At 35.1% G+C, this 21,802-nt stretch overlaps 1 protein-coding gene across 1 annotated transcript in view; it reads right to left on the bottom strand.

Moving 5' to 3' along the window:
- MALRD1 (MAM and LDL receptor class A domain containing 1) overlaps window positions 1–17,621 on the bottom strand; it is a 736,704-nt gene extending 719,083 nt beyond the window's left edge. The window contains exons 1-2 of the mRNA XM_032880867.1: window positions 17,423–17,621; window positions 99–239 (exon numbers count right to left, since the gene is read on the bottom strand). Coding sequence (XP_032736758.1) covers window positions 99–239; window positions 17,423–17,621 — 340 coding nt within the window. The remainder of the gene's footprint in view (window positions 1–98; window positions 240–17,422) is intronic.
- Window positions 17,622–21,802: the final 4,181 nt, after the last annotated feature.

The following is a 21,802-nucleotide window of genomic DNA, read 5'->3' on the forward strand; positions in this document are numbered from 1 at the left end:
TTATAATAATTGATTTCCAAATATCAGCCAATATTCTACTGCCATAATCAACCACTTGACAAGAAAGAAAAAGAGAGAAAGAAATTCAAAGTGTTTACCAGACGTATTGCCGCTGTGATCATAAAATGGAGGTGAGACACCAGTCATTCCATTTCTCCTTGTCCAACCAAGTTGCAGACTCTGATCTCGTGTCATACTACAGAGCCCATTCTCGAAATCACATCTTTCATAATTGGAGCCTAATGAGAGAAAAAAGAAAGTATCTTTCAAAACCCCATTTGGCTTCTTAAGAAATCAGACAAGAGTAGGAGGGGGAAAATAAAAAAGCTTAGAAGCAAATGGCAAATATAGATTAACATAATAACATAAGGACTATTTTTCACATGTTACGTCTACTATATTAATGCAAAGCTTTTTTGCAGATGACATTCTAATAAACTGCCACACACAAAAACCAGTATGGCCGGGGGGGCCCTGGGATGCTCAGTGGGTTAAACCTCTGCCTTCGGCTCCGGTCATGGGATCGAGCCCTGCGTTGGGCTCTCTGCTAAGTGGGGAGCCCGCTTCCCCCTCTCTCTCTGCGTGCCTCTCTGCCTACTTGTGATCTCTCTCTTCAAATAAATAAATAAAATCTTAAAAAAAAAAAAACAAAACACAGTGTGGTCAAACAGAAAGAAGGCCACGTGAGGTCAGGAGACGGAGGACCTAATCCTAGTTTTGTCTCCTGTTATCTGAGTGCCTGCTATACCACGTAACCATAGCAAGCCCTTTTCTTCCCTTGTAAGATTGGAATAATGACATCCGGCCCCCTCCCCCTCAAACGGTTGCTATGAGAATCTAATGATATAATTTATGTAAAATAGAACTCTTAGAACCATCAAATATGAGGAATTATTATTCAGGTTATATCTTCAGCTCCACCTCGATATTCCAGGCTTCCAGGCATATCAGAATGTCCCGTGTGGACAGAGCACACCACCGAGGACCCTCTGACTAGAGACCAGCCATCCATGGCTGTGATGCATCGCTGCTATTAAACAGGACACCTTCCTGTTAAATATCAGTGTTCTTGGAATTCTTGGTGCTTTTATCACAATGGCAATTTCTGGCTCTTTTTCTCTTTTCCCCAGCTTTAAGTGATCTGAGCAGCTTGGCAGAAGCTGAAGGATTTGGACATTTATCTGTTCACAATAACCACGAGGTCGGGCTTCATTTCATTACCCAACATCTGCGAATGTCACTCTCTAAAAAACAGGTTATCGGGACCACAAATAGCCCGTGCTGGGTTATAGTTCTTAACAACTGTGGAGGTTTGCCTTCGACGAGTTTGTTCTTGCCCTGACTGGTTGCATTAGCCACTGCAGGAGTAAATATGCCGGGGAATAGTTAGGCAGCGTTTGGCAACCCATGCGGGAAATCATAATTTTTACTTAAGCATATTTTAGACAAAATATTATTTAACAATAATATATCAGATGCGTGCTCTTGAGACCATACATCTGCGTACTGAAAGCTGATTTAGAAATATCACTTTTAAACAATATTAAGTAAACTCGCTTTATTACCAATGGTCTATTTCATTTAGTTTTCTCCTAGATCCCCTATTTTGAAAGATTTCATAGACCAGTTCTGTTCTGTAATAACAAGAATCTTAATAGCTACAATTTATCAAGGTACTTTGCTCTGTGCTAGGCGTTCTACTTGTGGTTGTTTATTGATTCCTTACAACAACCGTATGGAGCAGGCATTGTTTTCCGTTTTAAAAGTGAAGAAGCTGGGGGCCTGGGTGACTCAGTCAGTTAACTGTCTGCCTTAGGCTGAGGTCATGATCCTGGGGTCCTAGGCTCGAGCCCCATGTTGGGATCCTTGCTCAACGGGGAGCCTTTTTCTCCCTCTGCCCCACTGCCTCATGCTCTCTCTCTCTAATAAATAAATAAATTTTTAAAAAATGTTTTTTTAAAGTGAGGAAGCTTAAACTCTGTGTTACAGACATGAAGTAATTTGTCTGAGATAGAACAGCTAGTGAGGGCTGAGGCTAATATTAGAACCCAGGTCTCTTTCTGACTTCAGGTCATGAACTCAAAGCTATGTTCTGAGGCCCAATTATTAGTGCACTCTCCTATTTTGATCAAAAACTTAGAGTCAGAAGTCTATCAGAATCGCTAGTCAGCCCAAGGCAACCAGTATTTCCAGATTGAACTGATGTCATTCTATTCAAAAGCTAAAAAGTTTGATTAGTCTGGGAATCATACCATGGCTAAATTTACAATTACCATAACGTCTTTGAAATATTTAAAATAACTGGAATATCCCAAGTATTACTTCATGGACCTCTTGTGATCCAGAGAATCTGGCTGAACAAAAAAAAAAAAAAAAGGAACTAAATTATATAATTATTTGTATAGATGTGTGCATGTCATTCAATTAGTTATGCATGTATCTGCATAAATAGATTTTCAAGTTTCCTGTAGTTCCTAGCAATTTTTACAACAATCTATTTGTGATTCTAAAATATTCTAAACTATTTTCATCACCGTATTTCAGCAATTATGTGTATGAAATATACGTATATTCTCACATAAGTGTGAAACATTTTTTAAATACCAAGAAATCACTTTGCATTACAATTACTTAGTTGACTTCTGTTCACAATGTTTTGTTCTTTTTAATACAGAAAGATAATCATAATGATTTCTGGAAGTGTTAAAGCTAGAAAAATAGCTAAATAGAACATTTTTTGCTTCTGAATAATCTCAACAGGGATTCTTTTTGTTATAAAATGAATCTAATGAACATACATTTTCAAGTATTTCTTGTAAAAACCACAAACTTCTAATAATGGCTGGATTATTCAAAAATCACATCTGAAAATTTTCCATTTATTTTCCCCCTAGAGAGTGCTATATTTTAAAACCCTTTGAACCATGTTTCTTGCACTGTCGCTGACTTGCCTCTTAATTCCATATGCCACACGTCTACATCCAAATCTGAAACTATTTGTTTTGCTAAAATCTGTCTGCGCTAAGAGTTCTGCTACCACAGCCATCACTAAATTGTATTGAGTAAGGCCACAGTTCGACTAGATAGGGAACAATGAGGAGCTGTGTGCAGAAATTTATCAGTAGAATCCATGTTCGTGGGCTTTTTGATGTGTGGAACTAATTTTTCCAATTTTGTGATCCCAAAGGTGGGACGTACTGTACTCAAAGAGGGAGGGTGTCTCCATGTTGTGATCTGAGGTTTCTCAGAAGGCCCAGTTACCCCCCAAAATGTCTTCCACAGTGCTAGACTCTCATTGAAAATTCACTGAAGAGTTCTTCTTAGAGTCAATCATTAACACCTTCATGGGAAGAAAAGCATCAAATTATATCCCCAGGTGATGGTTAACTTAGGGCATACTTCTGAGAAAATGAGTAGGAATAGAATAAACTTTTAAATAAACTTTTAAGTACTGGTAATGGTGAAAAAAATTGGTAATGGTGAAAAAAACTCAGAATTAAGTATGGTATGGTATGGATCACATTAAGAAGTACTTCTACTTCTTAGAAGACAGAGAAAATATAAGAATTAGGAAAGTCTAAAAAGGGCAAGGCAGAAGATATGAAAAGCAAACCATTTATATTACAATTTTGCCTGGGCCTATACTAATAATGCATTTCTCTCTTCCTCTTAAAAGTTCCAAGAAGCCCAGTTGTAGTCTTAAGGATGAGTCCTGCTCTTTCTGAAAAATTGTGACAAAATATTACACAACATAAAATCTATCTTTTAACCATTTTTAAGCGTACTGTTCTCTGGTATTAAATACAGTCACGTTGTCATGCAACCATTACCTCCATCTAACCCCAGAACTTTTTGTTTTTTTTTTCCAACTGATACTCCATTAAATTCCAACTTCCCATTCTCTCCTCCCCCTAACCCCCCATTCTTTTCTGTCCCTATGGATTTGACTACTCGATATACCTCCTGTAAGTGGAATCACAGTGTTTGTCCTTTTGTGACTTGCTTATTTCACTTAGTATTATGTCCTCAAGGTTCATCCATGTGGCAGCATATGTCAGAATTTGTTTCTGTTTTGAGACTAAATAATATTCTGTTGCATGTATATACCACATTTTGTTTACCCATTCATCTTCTGAAAGGACATTTGGGTTGCTCTCACCATTTGGTATTAGGAATAGTGCTATTATGAACACTGGCATACAAGTATCTGTTAGCCTTCCTGTTGTCATTTCTTTAGATGTAGCTCCAGATGTAGAATTGTTGTGTCATGTGATAATTCCATTTTTAATTATTTGATGAACTGCCATGCTATTTCACAGAAAAGCTAAAAGATTTTCCATTCCCACCACAAGGCACAAGTGTTCCAGTATTTCAACATCTTTGCCAACACTTATTATTTTCTGGAGTTTTGTTTGCTTATAAAAGCCATCCTAATGAGTATGAGGTGGTATCTCATTTTGGTTTTGATTTGCCTATCCCTAATGATCAGAGATGTTGAACATCTTTTCATGTGCTTGCTCATATTTGTGTATCATCTTTAGAGAAATGTCTATTCAGGTCCTTTGTCCATTTTTAAATCAAGTTTTGTTTGATTTTGTGTTGAATTGTGAGAGTTCTATATATGTTCTGTGTATCAATCTAACCTCATATCAGATATGGGATGTGCAAGTAGTTTCTCTTATTCAGTAGATTGTCTTTTCATTCTGATAGTGTCCTTTGATGTGCAAAAGTTTTCATTTTGATGAACTCTAATTTATCCAGGGTTTTTGTTTTGTTTTGTTTTTTGGTACCTCTGGTTTCAGTGTCCTCCAAGAAACCATTGCTAAATCCAGTATTTTATTTAATCCAGTATTTCATCCAGTAAAATCCAGTATTTTACTTTACTTAAGATTTTACTTCTATTTTCTTCTAAGAGTTTTATAGTTTCAGCTCTTACATTTAGATTTGCAAACCATTCTGACTTAATTTTGTATGTGGTGTAAGGTAGGGATCCAACTTTAATCTTTTCTGCATGTAGATACACAGTGTTTACAACACTATTTGTTGAACAGGCTGTTCTTTATCCAATGAATGGTCAAGGAAATAAATTTCCTTGTCAAAAATCATTTGTCTACATATGAAAGCTTATTTCTGGGCTCTGTATTCCATTCCATTGGCTTATGTGTCCGTCTTTATGCCAATACCGAACTCTTTTAATTACCTTAGCTTTGTAATAAGTTTTGAGTCAGGAACTGTAAGGGCTATAGGTTGGTTCTTTTTTGAAATTGTTTTGGTTATTTGGGGTCCCTTGGTTATTTGGTTATTTGAGGTTGGTTCTTTTTTGAAATTGGTTTGGTTATTTGGGGTCCCATATGTATTCTAGAATGGATTGTACTACTTCTGCACAAAATATTCTTGAGATTTTGATAGGAATTACATTGACTCTGTTCATCACTTTTGGTAAGATCGACATCTAAACAATATTGATTCTTCCAATCCATGAACATGAGATGTCTTTTCATTTACTTGTGTCTTCTTTAATTTTTTTCAGCAACAATGTTTAGTTTTCTATATAATGTCTTTAGTCTCCTTGGTTATGTTTTAATTTTTAGAGGAAGAAGAAATGTATTTTTTATTGAAGTAACATTTACAAATAATATTATATTAGTTTCAGGCATATAACAGTGATTCAGTATTTATGTACATTACAAAATGATCACCACAATAAGCCTAGTTGCCATCTGTCACCATACAAAATTTTTACATTATTAATATGTGTCAATTATACATATGCTAATATTATATACTGACTAAATATTATACTAATATTATATATTGACTATACTATACAACATAGTATGTTACATCATGTCTTGTTTATAACTGGAATACCATACCTCTTTTTTTATTTAAATTCAAGTTTTATTTAAATTAAATTTAAATCAAAATACATACAGTGTATTATTAGTTTCAGCGTAGGGGTTAGTGACTCATCAGTTGCATATAACACCCAGTGCTCATTACATCAAGTTCCCTCCTTAATGTCCATCATCCAGTTACCCCAACCCCCCACCCACCTCCCAAGACTACAACTCTTAATCCCTTTCACACATTTCATCTATCTTCCCATTCTTCTCCTCTCTGAAAACTATCACTTTGTCATCTATGCCTATGAGTCTATTTCTGTTTCTGTTTTGTTTAGTCATTTGTTTTGCTTTTTAGATTCCATATATAAGTAAAATCACATAGTATTTGTCTTTCTCTGTCTGATTTACTTTAAGTTAGCATAATACCTTTTAGGTTTACCCATGCTATGGCATGGGTTATGCCATGCTAAATGGCAAGATTTCATTCCTTTTTATGGCTTGTAATATTTCATTGTATATATATATACCACATCTTTTTATCCATACAACTATTGCTAGATACAAGTGGCTTCCATATCTTTGCTATTGTAAATTATGTTGTAGTGAACATAGGGGTGTATACATCTTTTCAAATTAGTGTTTTCATTTTCTTCAGATAATTACCTAGAAGTGGAGTTTGGGATTATTTGATAGTCCTATTTTTAGCTTTTGAGGAACTTCCATACTGTTGTCCACAGTGACTCTACTAATTTATATTCCCAACAGTGTAAGAGGATTCCCTTTTCCACACATCCTCACCAACATTTTTACTTATTATCTTTTAATAATAGCCATTCTGACGGGTGTGAGATGGTATCTCATTGTTGTTTTGATTTGCATTTCCCTGATGATTAGTGATGCTAAGCATCTTTCCATGTACCCATTGTCCAAATGCATGTCTTTGGGAAAATGTTCATTCAGAACCTCTGCCCATTTCTTAATTGAAATGTTTCTTTGTTTTTTGATATTGTATTGTATGAATTCTCCAAATATTTTGAACATTAACCCCTACCAGATATATTATTTGTGAATATCTTCTCCCATTCAGTTAGTTGTTCTTTCATTATGTTGATGGTTTCCTTCACAGTGCAAAAGTTTTTTCATTTGATGTAGTTCTATTTATTTATTTTTGCTTTTGTTGTCCCTGCCTAAGGAGACAGAGCCAAATATATATATATATATATATATATATATATATATATATATATATATATTTGTAAGACATGTCCAAAAGTTTACTGCCTATGTTTTCTTCTTCTAGGAGTTTTCTGGTTTCAGGTCTTACATTTAGCCTTTAATCCATTTTGGTTCATTTTTATATATGGTATACAAAAGTGGCCCATTTTCATTCTTTTGCACATAGCAACCCAATTTTTCCAACACCATCTATTGAAGAAACTATCTTTTCCTCATTGTAAAGTCTTGCCTTCTTTGTCATATGCTAATCGACCATATAAATGTGCATTTATTTCTGGACCCTCTATTCTGTTCCACTGATTTATGGGTCTGTTTTTGTGTCTGTACCATACTGCTGTGGTTATAATAGCTTTGTAGTATAGTTTGAAATCTGGAAGCTCTGATACCACAGAACTTGTTCTGTGAAAAATGCGATTGGTATTTTGATAGGGATTGCACTGAGTCTGTAAATCACTTTGGGTAATATGCACATTTTAACAATGTTAATTCTTCTAATCCATGAGCATAATATATCTTTTTATTTATTTGAGTCACTTTCAGTTTCTTCATCAGTGTTTTATACTATATTTTCAGAGCAGGTCTTCCACCACTTTTGTTAAAGTTATTCCTAGGTATTTTATTCTTTTTGATGCAATTGCAAACTGGACTATTTTCTTAATTTCTCTTTCTGATAGGAGTCTTTACAATTTTCTATATACAACATCATGTCATCTGCAAGCAGTGACAATCTTAGTTCTTCCTTTCCAACTTAGATGCTATTATTTCTTTTTCTTGCCTCATTGCTGTGGCCAGTAATTCCAGCACTATTTTGAAAAAAGGGGCAAGATTGTCTTAGAGGAAAAGCTTTCCTGATTTTAGAAGGAAAGTTTTCAATTTTTCCCCATTGAGTATGATGTTAGCTTGGGGGGGGGACTGTCATATATGGCCTTTATTATGTTGATGCACATTTCCTCTATAACCATTTTGTAAGAGTTTTTTTTTTTTAAATCATAAATGGATGTTGAATTTTGTCAAGTGCTTTTTCTGTATCTATTGAGGTGTTTCCTAAGTATTTTATTTTGTTTGATGTTCCTGTAAATGGAATTTTTAAAAAAATGTCCTTTCCAGATTGTTCATTGCTAGTGTACAGGAACACAACTGATTTCTGGGTGTTGATTTTGTATCCTGCCACCTTGCTAAATTTGTTTATTTGTTCTAAAAGGTTTTTTGGGAAGAATCTTTAGAGTTGTCTACATCAAGATCACATTTTCTGTGAAGAGATGATTTCACTTGTTCATTTCCAATTTGAATACTTTTCTTCTCTAAATGTTCTGGCTGGGATTTTAGTACTATGTTGATAGAAATGATGAAAGATGGCCTCTTTGTCTCATCCCAGATCTTAGAGGAAAAGCTTTTAGTCTTTCACCAGGCAGTATGATGTCATCTGTGGGTTTTCATATATAGCCTTTATTGTACTGAGGTAATTTCCCTTTAGTCCAAATTTCTTAAGTGGTTTTAGCTCCTTCCCTTTTTGAGGAAAGCTATGTATTATATAGCCACAGTATTTTATATACCGTTCATTTTACCATTTAGAGAATGACTTCCTTCATGTAGATAACATATAAAAACATATTCACAAAAAATTGTCTCTTTGCTCTCATTTAATGTAAAAAGTAATGGTCAGTTCCTACAAAGGATGAGATGAATTTAAAATATTCCAATTAAATAAAAGTAAAATGTAATTACACTCAAATTTCAATGAAAGACTACTATTATTTGGCCTGACAAGTTAAAATATTAATTAATCTTTACAAGGAAATATATATCTTTCAAACTGAATTAATTTTAATATTTTCATTCAGACAGAAACAGGAAAAACCCTAACTCACAAAGTTATGTGATAGCAAATGGAATTAGCACTCTATGGCTCATACCAGAATTATCCAATATTATTTTGGATGGATTCTTGTCATACAGTCACCTTTATTCTCAGGTCATTGAGACTGTCTCTGGCATTGAGATTGTCAATTGAGTCATTGATGACATTTAAGTCAATGAGAAAAGGATTTCCAAACCATGTTTTAACTATAACATTGTTTCACGATTAGTAACCTTCGAAGAAGTTCAGAGGAGTGCTTGTGTCTGGTGATTTCTGTAGAAACACTGACAAGGCATAGCATTAACTCCAGTCTGCAGCAGTATTCACTTGAGTATTATAAATGTTGCATAGCTGTTTACATATAATTTTCCATTCCAGAGTAGCAGATTAGCCAAAATATCTTAGGGCTTTTCAGTAGTTTCTATAATGGTGAATACAGGGACTCCACCAGAAAGTTATATATTCTTGCATGAAGAAACTTTGCATCACAGAAACTAATTCAAGCACAAATAAATTCCTCTCATATTTTTTTCTTCCCTAAATAGGTTTTCAATTTCTTTCAAAATAAGTAAAATTTTCTTCCAAATCCTATCAAGCATTTCAAGACTTATTCACTGGAAAGTCACAATTTTTTCTGGGTTGTAAAGAACATCATATTATATTATTTCCACTTTTTTTATAGAAACTTATTTAATAGCTGTGATTCAAGGTTCTTGCCTTCATAAATTTGGTAACTTTGACCAAAAAATGCAAGTCTTCTCTCAAGATTCCTAGCCAAGCCTTTAGGCGCATGTAGAAATGGCGTTTATTGAAAAACAGAAAAGATGACAAGAATTGCAGGAGTTCTAGTCATGTTTATATGCTGGCTTCAGAAGATACTTTGCTTGTGGAAGAAACAGTTTGCCAGTTTGTCATTTGATGTCACCAGGTGTCTTTGAAATTTTTTAAGGGAACTTGTATTCTGAATGTCCTTCTTGGATGATGTCAATGCACACTTGATCAGTAAAACAAGAACAGACTACATGGCAAGACTGAGTAGTTGGATCAAATCCCACGATGAAAGAAAATAGTGCAGTTGACAGATCCAGCTTAGTAAACTAGTCTATCTAACATTTTTTTACTCTGTGTGCCATCAGTCTTCTAGAATATGGGATGAATGAGGTAAATTCCCCGTCCTCATAAAGTTAATATTTTGCTTTTCCAATGACCTCCTTCAGAATATTAATGAAACTATTGGCAGCTCTGGTAGGATAGCACCCATAAAGGCAAACACTGAAGACTTTGAGAACTTTGGGTGTTTTGTACAGGACTTATGAATCTAGAATCTAAAACCCTCTTTGTTTATTTTAAGGACTGCAATTCTAGAATGAGGACCTTTTGAAACAACATCAGAATATTTTATCCAACCACCCCAAAATGGTGATTTCTCTGGGCTTACCTAGAAATTCAGACCCAAATTCCAACTTTCAGAATTAAGATAATTCTTTTTTCTTTAGTTTTTTTTTTTTTTAAGTATAGTTGACATACAACATTACATTAGTTTCAGGTGTACAAGGTAATGATTTAACATATACATTACGCTTCACTCCCAAGTGTATCTACCATCTGTCACCATACAATGCTGTTACAGTATCATTGATTATAGTCCCTATGCTGTCCTTTCATTCCCATGACTTGTCATTCCATAACTGGAATGCTGTAATCTTCTACTACTTTTCTTATTTATTTATTTATTTTAATTTAAATTTGATTGGCCGACATATAGTACATCACTCGTTTCAGATGCAGAGTTCGATAATTCATCAGTTACGTACAACACCCAGTGCTCATCACATCACATGCCCTCCTTAATGCCCATCATCCAATGGGCAGATAATTCTTCATAATCTCACTGTTTGCAGCCCCCAGTGGAGCCCACAGTGGAGCTGTGACTGTATATTCTGGTGAACTCTGCAGTTATGCCTGTGATATCTAGGCAGAAGGAATACAAAAATCAGTAAACTAGAATATATAAAATAACAGTTGCAATGTAACAAAAGCATTGTAAATAAGACAAAAGAGGAACAATACTTTCAATGTATTTGACAAATAGTTCTCTTCCAGGCAAATATATCAAATAAAAGATGCATTCTTTCATAGAAATATGGGCAAAAGTCCTGAAAAGGCAACTCGCAAAACTTACAGAAAGGGAACCACAGGTGACAAAGTGTTCAACTTCACTGTCAATCATATGTCACAGTTGAGTTTTGAGAAAAAGTTAAAAGGCAAATAAGAGAACAGGAGTTCTGTTCAGCATCACGTGGCCTACATGTATAAAATGACTTTGTTTTCATTTCTACAATAAGCACAGTAGAGCAGCTAATAGAATAAAATGCCATTTTATTCTGATTTTAAAACAACAGATGCTATTTGGGAAAAGTTGAAATATAAATATGCACAAAAAAGAAAAGTCTTGTAGGTCTAACACCTACACATTATTCTATCTAGTATTTTATATGCAATGCCATACTCTATTTTTAAGTATATGTATTGATCAGTTATCATAATTTTTCTTTTGACAATATATCATGAGCTTTTCCCCACTTTTAAGCAGCACCAAAAATTATGACAGATGGCTGCGCAGATGTCCATAGTATAGATGCATCATAATTTATTTAAGCATTAACCTAATATTATAAAATGACATTTTTCCAATTTCCACCACCTTAAATAATGTTGTGATGAGACTTTTAACATACACTCTTTCCAAATGTTTTCCTAGAATAAACTCTTAAAAGTGAAATTACTAGTCAAAGGGCATGATCACTTTTTTAAATCTTTATTCGTACTTCAAAGATACTACCAAAAATGCAAGAGTTTATTAACACCACTGCCTACAGTATATAAAAAATGTTCATTTTTCATACCCTTCACACTATGGACATTCTCTTTTATAATTTATGTGTATTTAATTTTTTAAAATATTGAGAGCTTTTGGGTTTTGACTATGATATACGACTGACGGTGAAGTTGATCATTTCATCACATGTGATTTTTCCCTTTCTGTAAGTTTTGTGAATTATCTTTTCAGGACTTTTACCCATATTTCTAAGAGAGAATGCATCTTTTATTTGACATATTTACCTGGAAGAGAACTATTTGTCAAATACGTTGAAAGCATTATTCCTCTTTCATTTTTATTTACAATGTTTTTGATACACTGAAACTGTTATTTTATATTCTAATTCACTGATTTTTGTACATTCTTCCTTTCATGTAATGCATAAAATGGCCCTTCCTCATCCAAATATTTATCCAATATCAATATTCAAAAAAATATATTTGAGGATTTATTACACCTCAAAGCAAAACTTTTCCTGACTTCAAAATATATCATCAAGAATAATAAAGACTGGGGCACCTGGGTGGCTCAGTGGGTTAAAGCCTCTGCCTTCAGCTCAGGTCGTGATCCCAGGGTCCTGGGATCGAGCCCCACATCGGGCTCTCTGCTCAGCGGGGAGCCTACCTCCCTCTCTCTCTCTGCCTGCCTCTCTGCCTACTTGTGATCTCTGTCTGTCAAATAAATAAATAAAAAATCTTTAAAAAAAAAAAGAATAATAAAGACTATGGCTTTATCTTCTACATTTAACATTTACCTTATGGAAATTTTGATGTGTGGAGTAAATAAGAAATTTATTCCATAAAATTGTCTCATCTTCATTGGTTGCAAATAAAAACACAGTTAGTGTTGTATGTGGTTAGAATTAAGGGTACCAGGATGCACCTGGGTGGCTCAGTCAATTAAGTGTATGCCTTTGGCTTAGGTCATGATCTCCAGCTCCTGGGACTAAGCCCCATATTGGGCTCTTTGCTCACTGGGAAGTCTGCTTCTCCCCAGTTCCCGCTTCTGTGCCCACTCTCTCTTTCTCTCTCCCTCTCAAATAAATAAATAGAATCTTAAAAAAAAAAAAAAAAGAATTAAGGGTTCCAGAATCAGACAGAACTGGTTGTGAATTCTAGTTCCTCCACTAAATAACTCTGTGTCCTTTGGCATTTTTATTTACTTAATCTGAGCCTCCTTTTTTTTTTTTTTAAAGATTCTTTATTTATTTGACAGTGAACCTCTTTTTACCAAGCTGTAAATTGGGAACAATAATATTTCTTACTATTTTGATGTTTGGTGAAGATTAAATGAGATACTCTATGGAAATTTCTCAACAATGCATGACCTATAGGAAGTACTATGAACTGACTTTGAATGCCACCATTATTTTTTAATATATTATAGATATTATATTTCTTAATATTTTTATATGTAGAAATATTATTATTTCTAGTGATCAGATGCTTTTCTAATTTTGAACTTTAACAATGTTGGAGTAGTTTACATGATACCCATTATAAACCTACTAATAAAAGTTATTCCCCATTATTAATCATTTTCTTCTCCACTGTTCTAGCTATTCTCACACATTTTCCTGAATGAACTTGCAAATCACTTTTGCCAGATTTCCAGATAAATTCCAAAATTTATCCTGTATAGAATTTAACAGGATTGATTTCATGAACGTGAAAAATGTACACATTTACACTATTGAAGCACACCATTAGGAAATAGTCTTGTCATGAGTCTTTTTCCATACATCAGTAATTTTTTTATAATTTTTCTTCAGCTAGGCTCTATATATTTATTATTAGATTTTTTAAATTTTATTGTGCTATGGACTGAGTATCTGCATCCCTTCAAAATTCATATGTTAAATCTCTAATCCCCACTGTTAAGATATTTGGAGGTGGGGCCTTTGGGAAATTCTCTCTTCCTCTCCCTCTGTCCCTCAACTCCCCTTTTCTGCACATGTGTATGCTCTCTCTCTCTCTCTCAAATAAATAAATAAAACTTAAAAAAAAAACAAAACCCAACAGCTATCTGCAAATCAGGAGAAGGGCTCTCATCAAACACCAAATCTGCCAGTACTTTGATCCTAGACTTCTCACCCTCCAGAACTATGATAATTAAATGTTCTTTTTGTTTAGGCCACCCAGTTTATGGTATTTGTTATAATAGCCCAAACTAACACATTTTGCTTAGAATTTTTAGTTGTTTCATGAAAATATATGTCAAACATTTTGCATATATTATAGTAGTAAGATAAACATTGTACACGAAATCTCACATTTCATTCATTAATTCTTTAACTTCATACTTAAATGAACCACTTTTTTGTCTTATTTTATTTATTTGTTTGACAGAGAGAGAGATCATAAGTAGGGAAAGAGGCAGGCAGGGGTGGGGGGGTGGGGAAATAGGCTTCCTGCTGAGCAGAGAGCCAGGTGCGGGGCTCAATCCCAGGATCCTGAGATCATGACCTGAGCTGAAGGCAGAGGCTTAACCCACTGAGACACCCAGGCGTCCCTTAAATGAACTACTTTTTAAAAGTAGTTGACATGTCATCCTATTAAAGAAATAACATTTGTACTTAAGCATCACCTGATGAAACACTGTCATCTCTCAAATTTTGAGACTGTACCTCTAAGGTAATTTTTACATTTTTCACATATAAATTTAGATTTATATGAAGTAAAAACCTTTTGAATAAATTTCTTCTTCTTAAATCCAAAAAGTTTGCAAAAGAAATAATGTATTCCTTCAAATCAAAGTATAAAAGTAGATTCCTATCTCCTTGTAAAAACACTAGACCAAACGGAAAGTTCTTAAGTGTGACAGGTAGATAGGAGAGAAAAATGTCAATTAACGGAATATATTTTTTTCATTTGAGTCACAGTTAGCTCTAAAAGTGAATGCATGTACCAGTTAATTTTAATACTGACTTCAGGTATGCAAAAGTAATTATCTAAGAATATTTATTTTCCGGCGACACATCAACAGTGAGGATCCATTTCATGAGATCTAGCTCAACACTTATCAATAGTAGTTTATAATCTTCTGGTTGATTTGACTTTGAATGGTTGCAATATAAGCAAGGCTCCTTTCTTTACTGTTAAGGAAAAATATAACAGTCAAGCCTTTGTATATCAAATAATTTTGAGAAATTGCTAGGAGAGAAGTTAGATTCTCTCTGTAGTTGACATAAGGGTTCCGATATTAAAATAAACAAATATAAATCAAAGAGAATGATGGGCAATAGGGATCAATGTAATGTTTAGAACATGATTTTTTAAAAAGATACCCAGGACTACAACATTTATTTCCCTGGCTCAGGATATCGGTAAATTATATTGGAGAGGGGTTCTTGTCAACACAAGAACCAAACAGTTGTGATACTTAAGAAATTATTTTCCTTAATCATTATATATTAAATGTTCAATATTGTATATAAGTAGAATTTATTTCATTGTGAAGACTGCCTTTCTAAAACTCTCATCTTTAAAAAAAATCTGAGTTAAAACAAAAGATTCAAGTATTCTGAAAAGGAGGTCCATCATGTAAAATAAGAAATTTCTCAAAAACTTATTAATAGAATCAATTGCATCTGAAATTCAACTACAACTAGGCCAATTTCATTACAAAAAGTCAACATAGTAATCTATTTCTTTAAAGGTCACACCATTTGGATGCTAAAAAGAGACACAGGTTGATTTTTTTTTTCAAAAAGGGACTATTTTAACATCATTAAAAAGTTAACTTTTTTTTTAAAAAGAAGTCTCATCTATAAGTTTGAGCGTCACAAATTTTTTATGAGAAAAATCGCTCGCCATCATTATTCCTCCCCAATATTTTCCCCCTCCTGTGGTGTACAAAAGCAACTCACACTTCATAGTGATTCTCAGTTTTTATCGACAAGGTTATAGTCCAATTTTAAATAAAATACCAAAGTGGAAAGTTCTCAGGAACAAAAATGAAAAGTGAAAAAGCCAAAAGGTGATCTCCTAATCTAACATTTAAAATGAAATCTGTTTATTCGACACATCTGTTCCTTCGTTTCTCTCCACGGCCGCGAGTTATTAGAATTTTTCATGCAGCCCAGACCTTTTGCACTCAGCCGCTTTCCCCTTCTTTCACATTAACCTTTTCCCTGAAGCAGGACCATGCATGTTATCACAGCAAGCGTGCTAAAGGAAGCTTCACAGAGATTAATAAGGGAAGGGACTTTGCACTTCTTGTCAAACCAGCCAAGTGGTTCCTCTTTGCTGCTCACCAAAGAAGAGAAAAGGTTTTCCCAGACAGATCAGAGAAAGGGCAGCACACCCACATTCAGCCTCTCTGGGCAAATTGGACAAATATAAATGAACATCTGTCTTCGCTGGCATTTTGTATTTAACAGTTACTAAAGGCATGATCGCTGTCCCAAACTATGGGAAACAAATCAATAGCTTGTTTTCTTCTGCAGAGAAGAGATTTTTCACTATTCACTGTTCTTGTTCTACTCCAACGACAACTGACTACGTAAGTAGAAGTCCAACAATAGCAAAACTGAATATATAGAAACTAAACAACAATAGTAAAAATGAAGATATGGAAACCTAGCAACAATAGCAAAACTGAACATGTAGAAATTTATTTTAGTAGAAGAAAGTGAAAAATTCCATAAACATGAATTAATATAGCATCTGAATAAAAACTAGAAAATATGTTTGAGGTACTCTAAACTACTAGAATTAGTGCCTCCCAATAACTGAACCAGCAGTTACTACGAACCAACAATGAACTCACTTAATTGTACGAAAATGTTGTCTGTGAAAGGTGATCACCCTCATTCTACTAGTGAAATGCAGTATTCCTTCAGGATGTTGGATTGCAAGAGAAAACGACAGAAACACACATGTCTTTATCCATATCTTGCCTTGGTGAAGTTTCCTTTTTCACATGATACCAGTTAGCAGTGGAGCATTTTCCTACTGCTGAAAGTCAATTTATCTCACTTTACAACCTCTTGTAATGAGATAGAGGGTCAAGATCACACAAAAAATACATAGTTTATGCAGGATCCAAATCTAGGTCCTGCACTCTCCTAAGCTGTTTCCAGCACCCCGGAATCAAAGGATTCAAGCCCATGCTGTACTCTGTGTGCAGTTAGTACCAACTCACTGGGAGGTAGTGTCCTATAAGCAAAAATCAAATCTACTCATGCAGCCTAAAAGTCGTTTCAAACATTTCCATCTTGAAGCCAGATTTAGGCTCATCATTTCCATCACAGCATTTTAAAGCTTCAGTCATGAGCTTCTTTTGAATTTTGTTTCCCTGATACATTAAAAGCTACATGACTGCCTATCACTTCCTTCTTTATAGTCAGTAAAAACTCGTTTAGAATACATACCCTTCAGTTAGAAGCTTAGCAATTTGATATAGTTTCATGAGAGGAATTTTGGTCTATGAACCCACCTCCTTATTGAAAAGTATATTTTAGTTTCTGATTAACACTAAAGGCTTATAAATGAAACTAGGGCCAGGTACCTAGTCAAATCTCCCTGGGCTGCCTGTCGGCCCCTGGTTTGAAGGTGTCCAGGGAATCGAAACTGGGCAAAGGAGAAGAAAGGCACTTACATTGCTGTTCATCACTCTTGTCCCCACACTGATCCGTGAAGTCACACACATTGTCAGGAGGCAAGGACAATCCATTGCCACACCGAAAGGCTTCCGTTCCTTGCTGAACCCATGCAGAGATGAAAACACAAGCAATCCAAAGGAAACAAAATTCTTCATTCCTTGGGAATGCTAACATTTTGGCCAAGAAGAAGAGCATGTCTTGATAGGTCTCTGGGAGATCAGGAGGTTATAATAGGTGAAGCCATAATTAGAAACATCCTTTCTCTTTTCTCTACTCTTTCTTTTCCATGACTGTCTCTTACCATCTGATACTCTTGCAACTGTAACAAATGACTCCCAGAGCAATTCATTTACTCTTTCAGAGGAGTGTCCTTAGGAAATATTTAACTTGAGCAATTGCACCATTTCTGTATCTAGCTAGATGTGGATATTTATTGCCCTGTGTATACCATATTTAAACAATGTGAGCCTTTATGATCATGCTATCTCCTGAAAGAAAATTTTAAGAAACAAAGGGCAGGCACATAAATGGGGCAGGAGGCTGCGGAAGACCACAGTAAAGTACTAAGTAACGTAGCAATGTTCTGTATTAATTCCTATGCTCACATAATCACATTCATGTAATTTAGAACATCATTGTGGCAGCTAAAACTTATTCAAATATTTCAGGCCCAATTATTAGAATTTCTCTGTGAGCTCAAAATGTGTAGCCTTAGTTATCGAATAGAAACCTTGTATTGCTTGTTTAGATAAATTGAGTATCATAGGCTTTTTTAAGACTTTATTTCAGAGAGAGAGAGAGAACAAGAATGAATGGGAGATGGGGGGGAGGGGGCAGAGTAATTTGGATAAGCAGACTACCTGCTCAGCAGGAACCCTGTTCATGGGACTCAGTCCCAGGACCCTGGGATCATGATCTCAGCCAAAGATAGACGATTAACTGACTGAGCCACCCTGCTGCCCAAGAACTACGGTTTTAAAAGTTGAAGCGACATTGGAGGTCATTGTTTTACAAATCACATTACTTGGGCCCAAAGAAGTTAAGGGTATTTATGAGAAAATACAGCAATGAGGTATTAGGAACTAGAATTCAAATTTCCTATTACTGCCGAGGGCAGCGTTCTCTCTTCTATAGCACACCGATCCTCTTGTCAATTCATCTTAATTTGCTTCTACAACTGAAACATAATTTCAGAATGCATATTCAAAATGAACAGTATACTGAAGTTTAGGACACACTGATGTATTCATAATAAAATTCTATGAAGCTGCATAATCATAGAAATTATATGAAGTTGAATATTCAAAATATTCTTTTATATGTGATTTATTAAAGGCATATCAGAGTTCTTTTTCAACTACATTCTTTTCATTTATGCAATGAAATAGCAAGAAACAAGACACCCCATGAGACTATACGAAGCAACTGGGGAAGGTAGAGTGAAAAACAAGACCATAGATCAGGGTTAGGAATGCCTCCGAACATTTCATAAAAATATTAGGAAAGTAATATTTTCCCCATATTCTAGAAAAAAAGACTATATACATATAAAATATATATAATAATATATAATAATAGAAATATTATATATAACTATATATATATAAACCTCTGTATATATGGGTTTAAAGTATGGGCATTTAGCAACTTTTGTATCAACATGGATGGGACTGGAGGAGGTTAGGCTGACTGAAATAAGTCAGAGAGAGTCAATTATCATATGGTTTCACTTACTTGTGGAGCATAAGGAATAACATGGAGGACATTGGGAGATGAAGAGGAGAATTAAGTTGGGGGAAATCGGAGGGGGAGACAAACCATGAAAGACTGTGGACTCTGAGGTTTTGGAAGGGAGGGGGATGGCGGTCGGGTGAGCCTGGTGGTGGGTATTAAGGAGGACACGTATTGCATGGAGCACTGAATGTGGTGCATAAACAATGAATCTTGGAACACTGAAAAAAAAATTACCAAAAAATATAAAAAAAGAAAGTATGGGCATTCAGGATCCCGGGAGGAAAATCCATAATTTTGCCCAGTCATTGAGCCCTCCACGTAATCTGGCATTTCATTGCTCTGCGCTCTGTACTCCAATTTCAAAAATATTTCTTCTCCTTACTTCTATTTTATAAATGAATATTAATCAATACCTAACCTACTTCTCTTCTTTATGTGTCTTTTAAATGTTGATTATCCTCATAGTTCCATGTTAATCTTTCTCTCTGCTCAGATTATACTTTTTTTTCCCTAGGCTTTTTCTTCACTCTCATGATTCTGAGTATCATTTATATCTTGCCCCAAAGCCATATGTGAAGTCCTGATAGGCTATGTTCCTCAAATCTATACTGTAAGTCCTCTTTCTGAGCACGCGTACGCACACACACACACACACACACACAGCCCACATAGACGGACAACCTAAATCTCCAAAACTAAACTCTCCTACCCTTCCCCCACCCACCTAACCAGCTCATGTTTCAATGAAGGCCACCTTCTTCCATCCCACGCCGGGAAACTATACAATGTTCTTGGACTGCTCTCACCCCCTCTACCTAGCAATCATCCAGTCTTCCACATTCTATATTTCAGTCAAAGACTATCAATTCTCATCTCAGCAACACCCCAAACCAGATTTTGTGGCTACCCACACTCATTTCCCATCCTTCAGTCAGTCATCATCTTAAAGCACAAATGTCTTCCTATGTAAGTTCCTCTGAAATTAGTATAACTGTCATATTCCTTAGCATGATTTACAAACACAGCTTAACTTTCCAGGTTCATTGTTACACCCTCCCTCACACTATTACTGAATTACTGGGCGGGCAGTTTTCTGATCATGCCATCTTTTGACTTCAGATCTGAAATCTCTTCCCCACTCCAATCACCAGTAAGAAAATTAACACTAATTTTTCTTTATTTTTCAATTTAAGGGACTTTCTGTTCCCAGTCATCTTAGTACCTACGGCTCTGGAATGGTCATTGTTTACTTCAGTGGTGCCTCCACTGGTCTGTAAGAATAAAGCAGGATGGTGACTTTTTCACTGTTGTATCCCCAGTTACTAGTACAGTTCCTGGCAGATAGTAGTTACTCAATAATAATTGCTAACTGAGGGGCGCCTGGGTGGCTCAGTGGGTTAAAGTCTCTGCCTTCAGCTCAGGTCATGATCTCAGGGTCCTGGGATCGAGCCCCGCATCGGGCTCTCTGCTCGGCAGGGAGCCTGCTTCCTCCTCTCTCTCTGCCTGCCTCTCTGTCTACTTGTGATCTCTGTCCGTCAAATAAATAAATAAAATCTTTTTTAAAAAATTGCTAACTGAATGGAATTAATGAGATATTTACAATCATTTTGAATTTTGCGAAGTACATATAAATAAATGTGATAAAGATGTGAAATTTTGAAATACCACTATATGAAAGATATATAATTCTTGTGTTTAATGTTGCTTTTCCATTTCCCAAGGGGAGAGAGAGGTACAGGCCTGCAATTATGGAAGGAGGGAAGGAAGGTAGGAATGTAGGAAGGAAGAAAAAGAGGGAGGGAGGGAAGAAGGGAGGGAGAGTGGGAAGGAGGGAGAAAAGAAGGAAAGAAGGGAGAGAGTCAAAAATAAAGAGAGGAATAAAGAAGGAGGAAGAGAAAGAAGACAAGCAGGGAAGAGGGAAGGGAAGCAACAGTGCAAAGAGACATGCAAACCCTGAAACATTTCTTTTATATCCTGATTCTGAATTCAGGTTCCATAACATTCTATATGTTCACTGTTTTCCATTAAGAAAAAAAATTACATATTTTGTTGCTGTCATAGCTGTTTAGTGCCCCCATTTCAGGTGGGAAACTCCTTTATTAACTGTTACTGCCTACTAAAAATAACATTACCGTATACTGTTTCAAGTGATATTCATCATTTAGACTAGAAATGAACTGAAATCACAGAAAGTAAATCAATATAATCCAGTAGCAGAATATTTTATAAGGCAAATCCATATTTTGTTGCCAAAAAATAAAATTATTTTCAATTGATAATTTCTTTATCATTTTTTTATCTCTACATGCACCAAAAGGGACAAGGATTAAATAGATAATGATAGCAAACAGGGTTCTCTTTACTGGGTTTTCTGAGGAAGGGAAAGATGCCTTGCAGATCCCAATGTTCTAACACTGTGCTAGGTTTTTCATATATATATTGTCTCATTATGTCCAAAACACCCTCTTGTGCTCTTCTCCACTTTTGCTTTAAAAATCTTTACTCAGTTGCCCAAGATCCCATGAGTATTAAATGATGGAGCTTGGATATGACCCAAGATAGAAAAAAAAAAAAGACCAGATAATTTTAATTGAATTATATTGCTAATAATTTTCATGAGGCATTTAAAAATCTGAGACTTC

Source organism: Lontra canadensis, unplaced genomic scaffold (genome assembly GCF_010015895.1).
Source record: "Lontra canadensis isolate GAN:19392208 unplaced genomic scaffold, GSC_riverotter_1.0 scaffold72, whole genome shotgun sequence".
In the NCBI taxonomy this organism is placed as follows: domain Eukaryota; kingdom Metazoa; phylum Chordata; class Mammalia; order Carnivora; family Mustelidae; genus Lontra; species Lontra canadensis.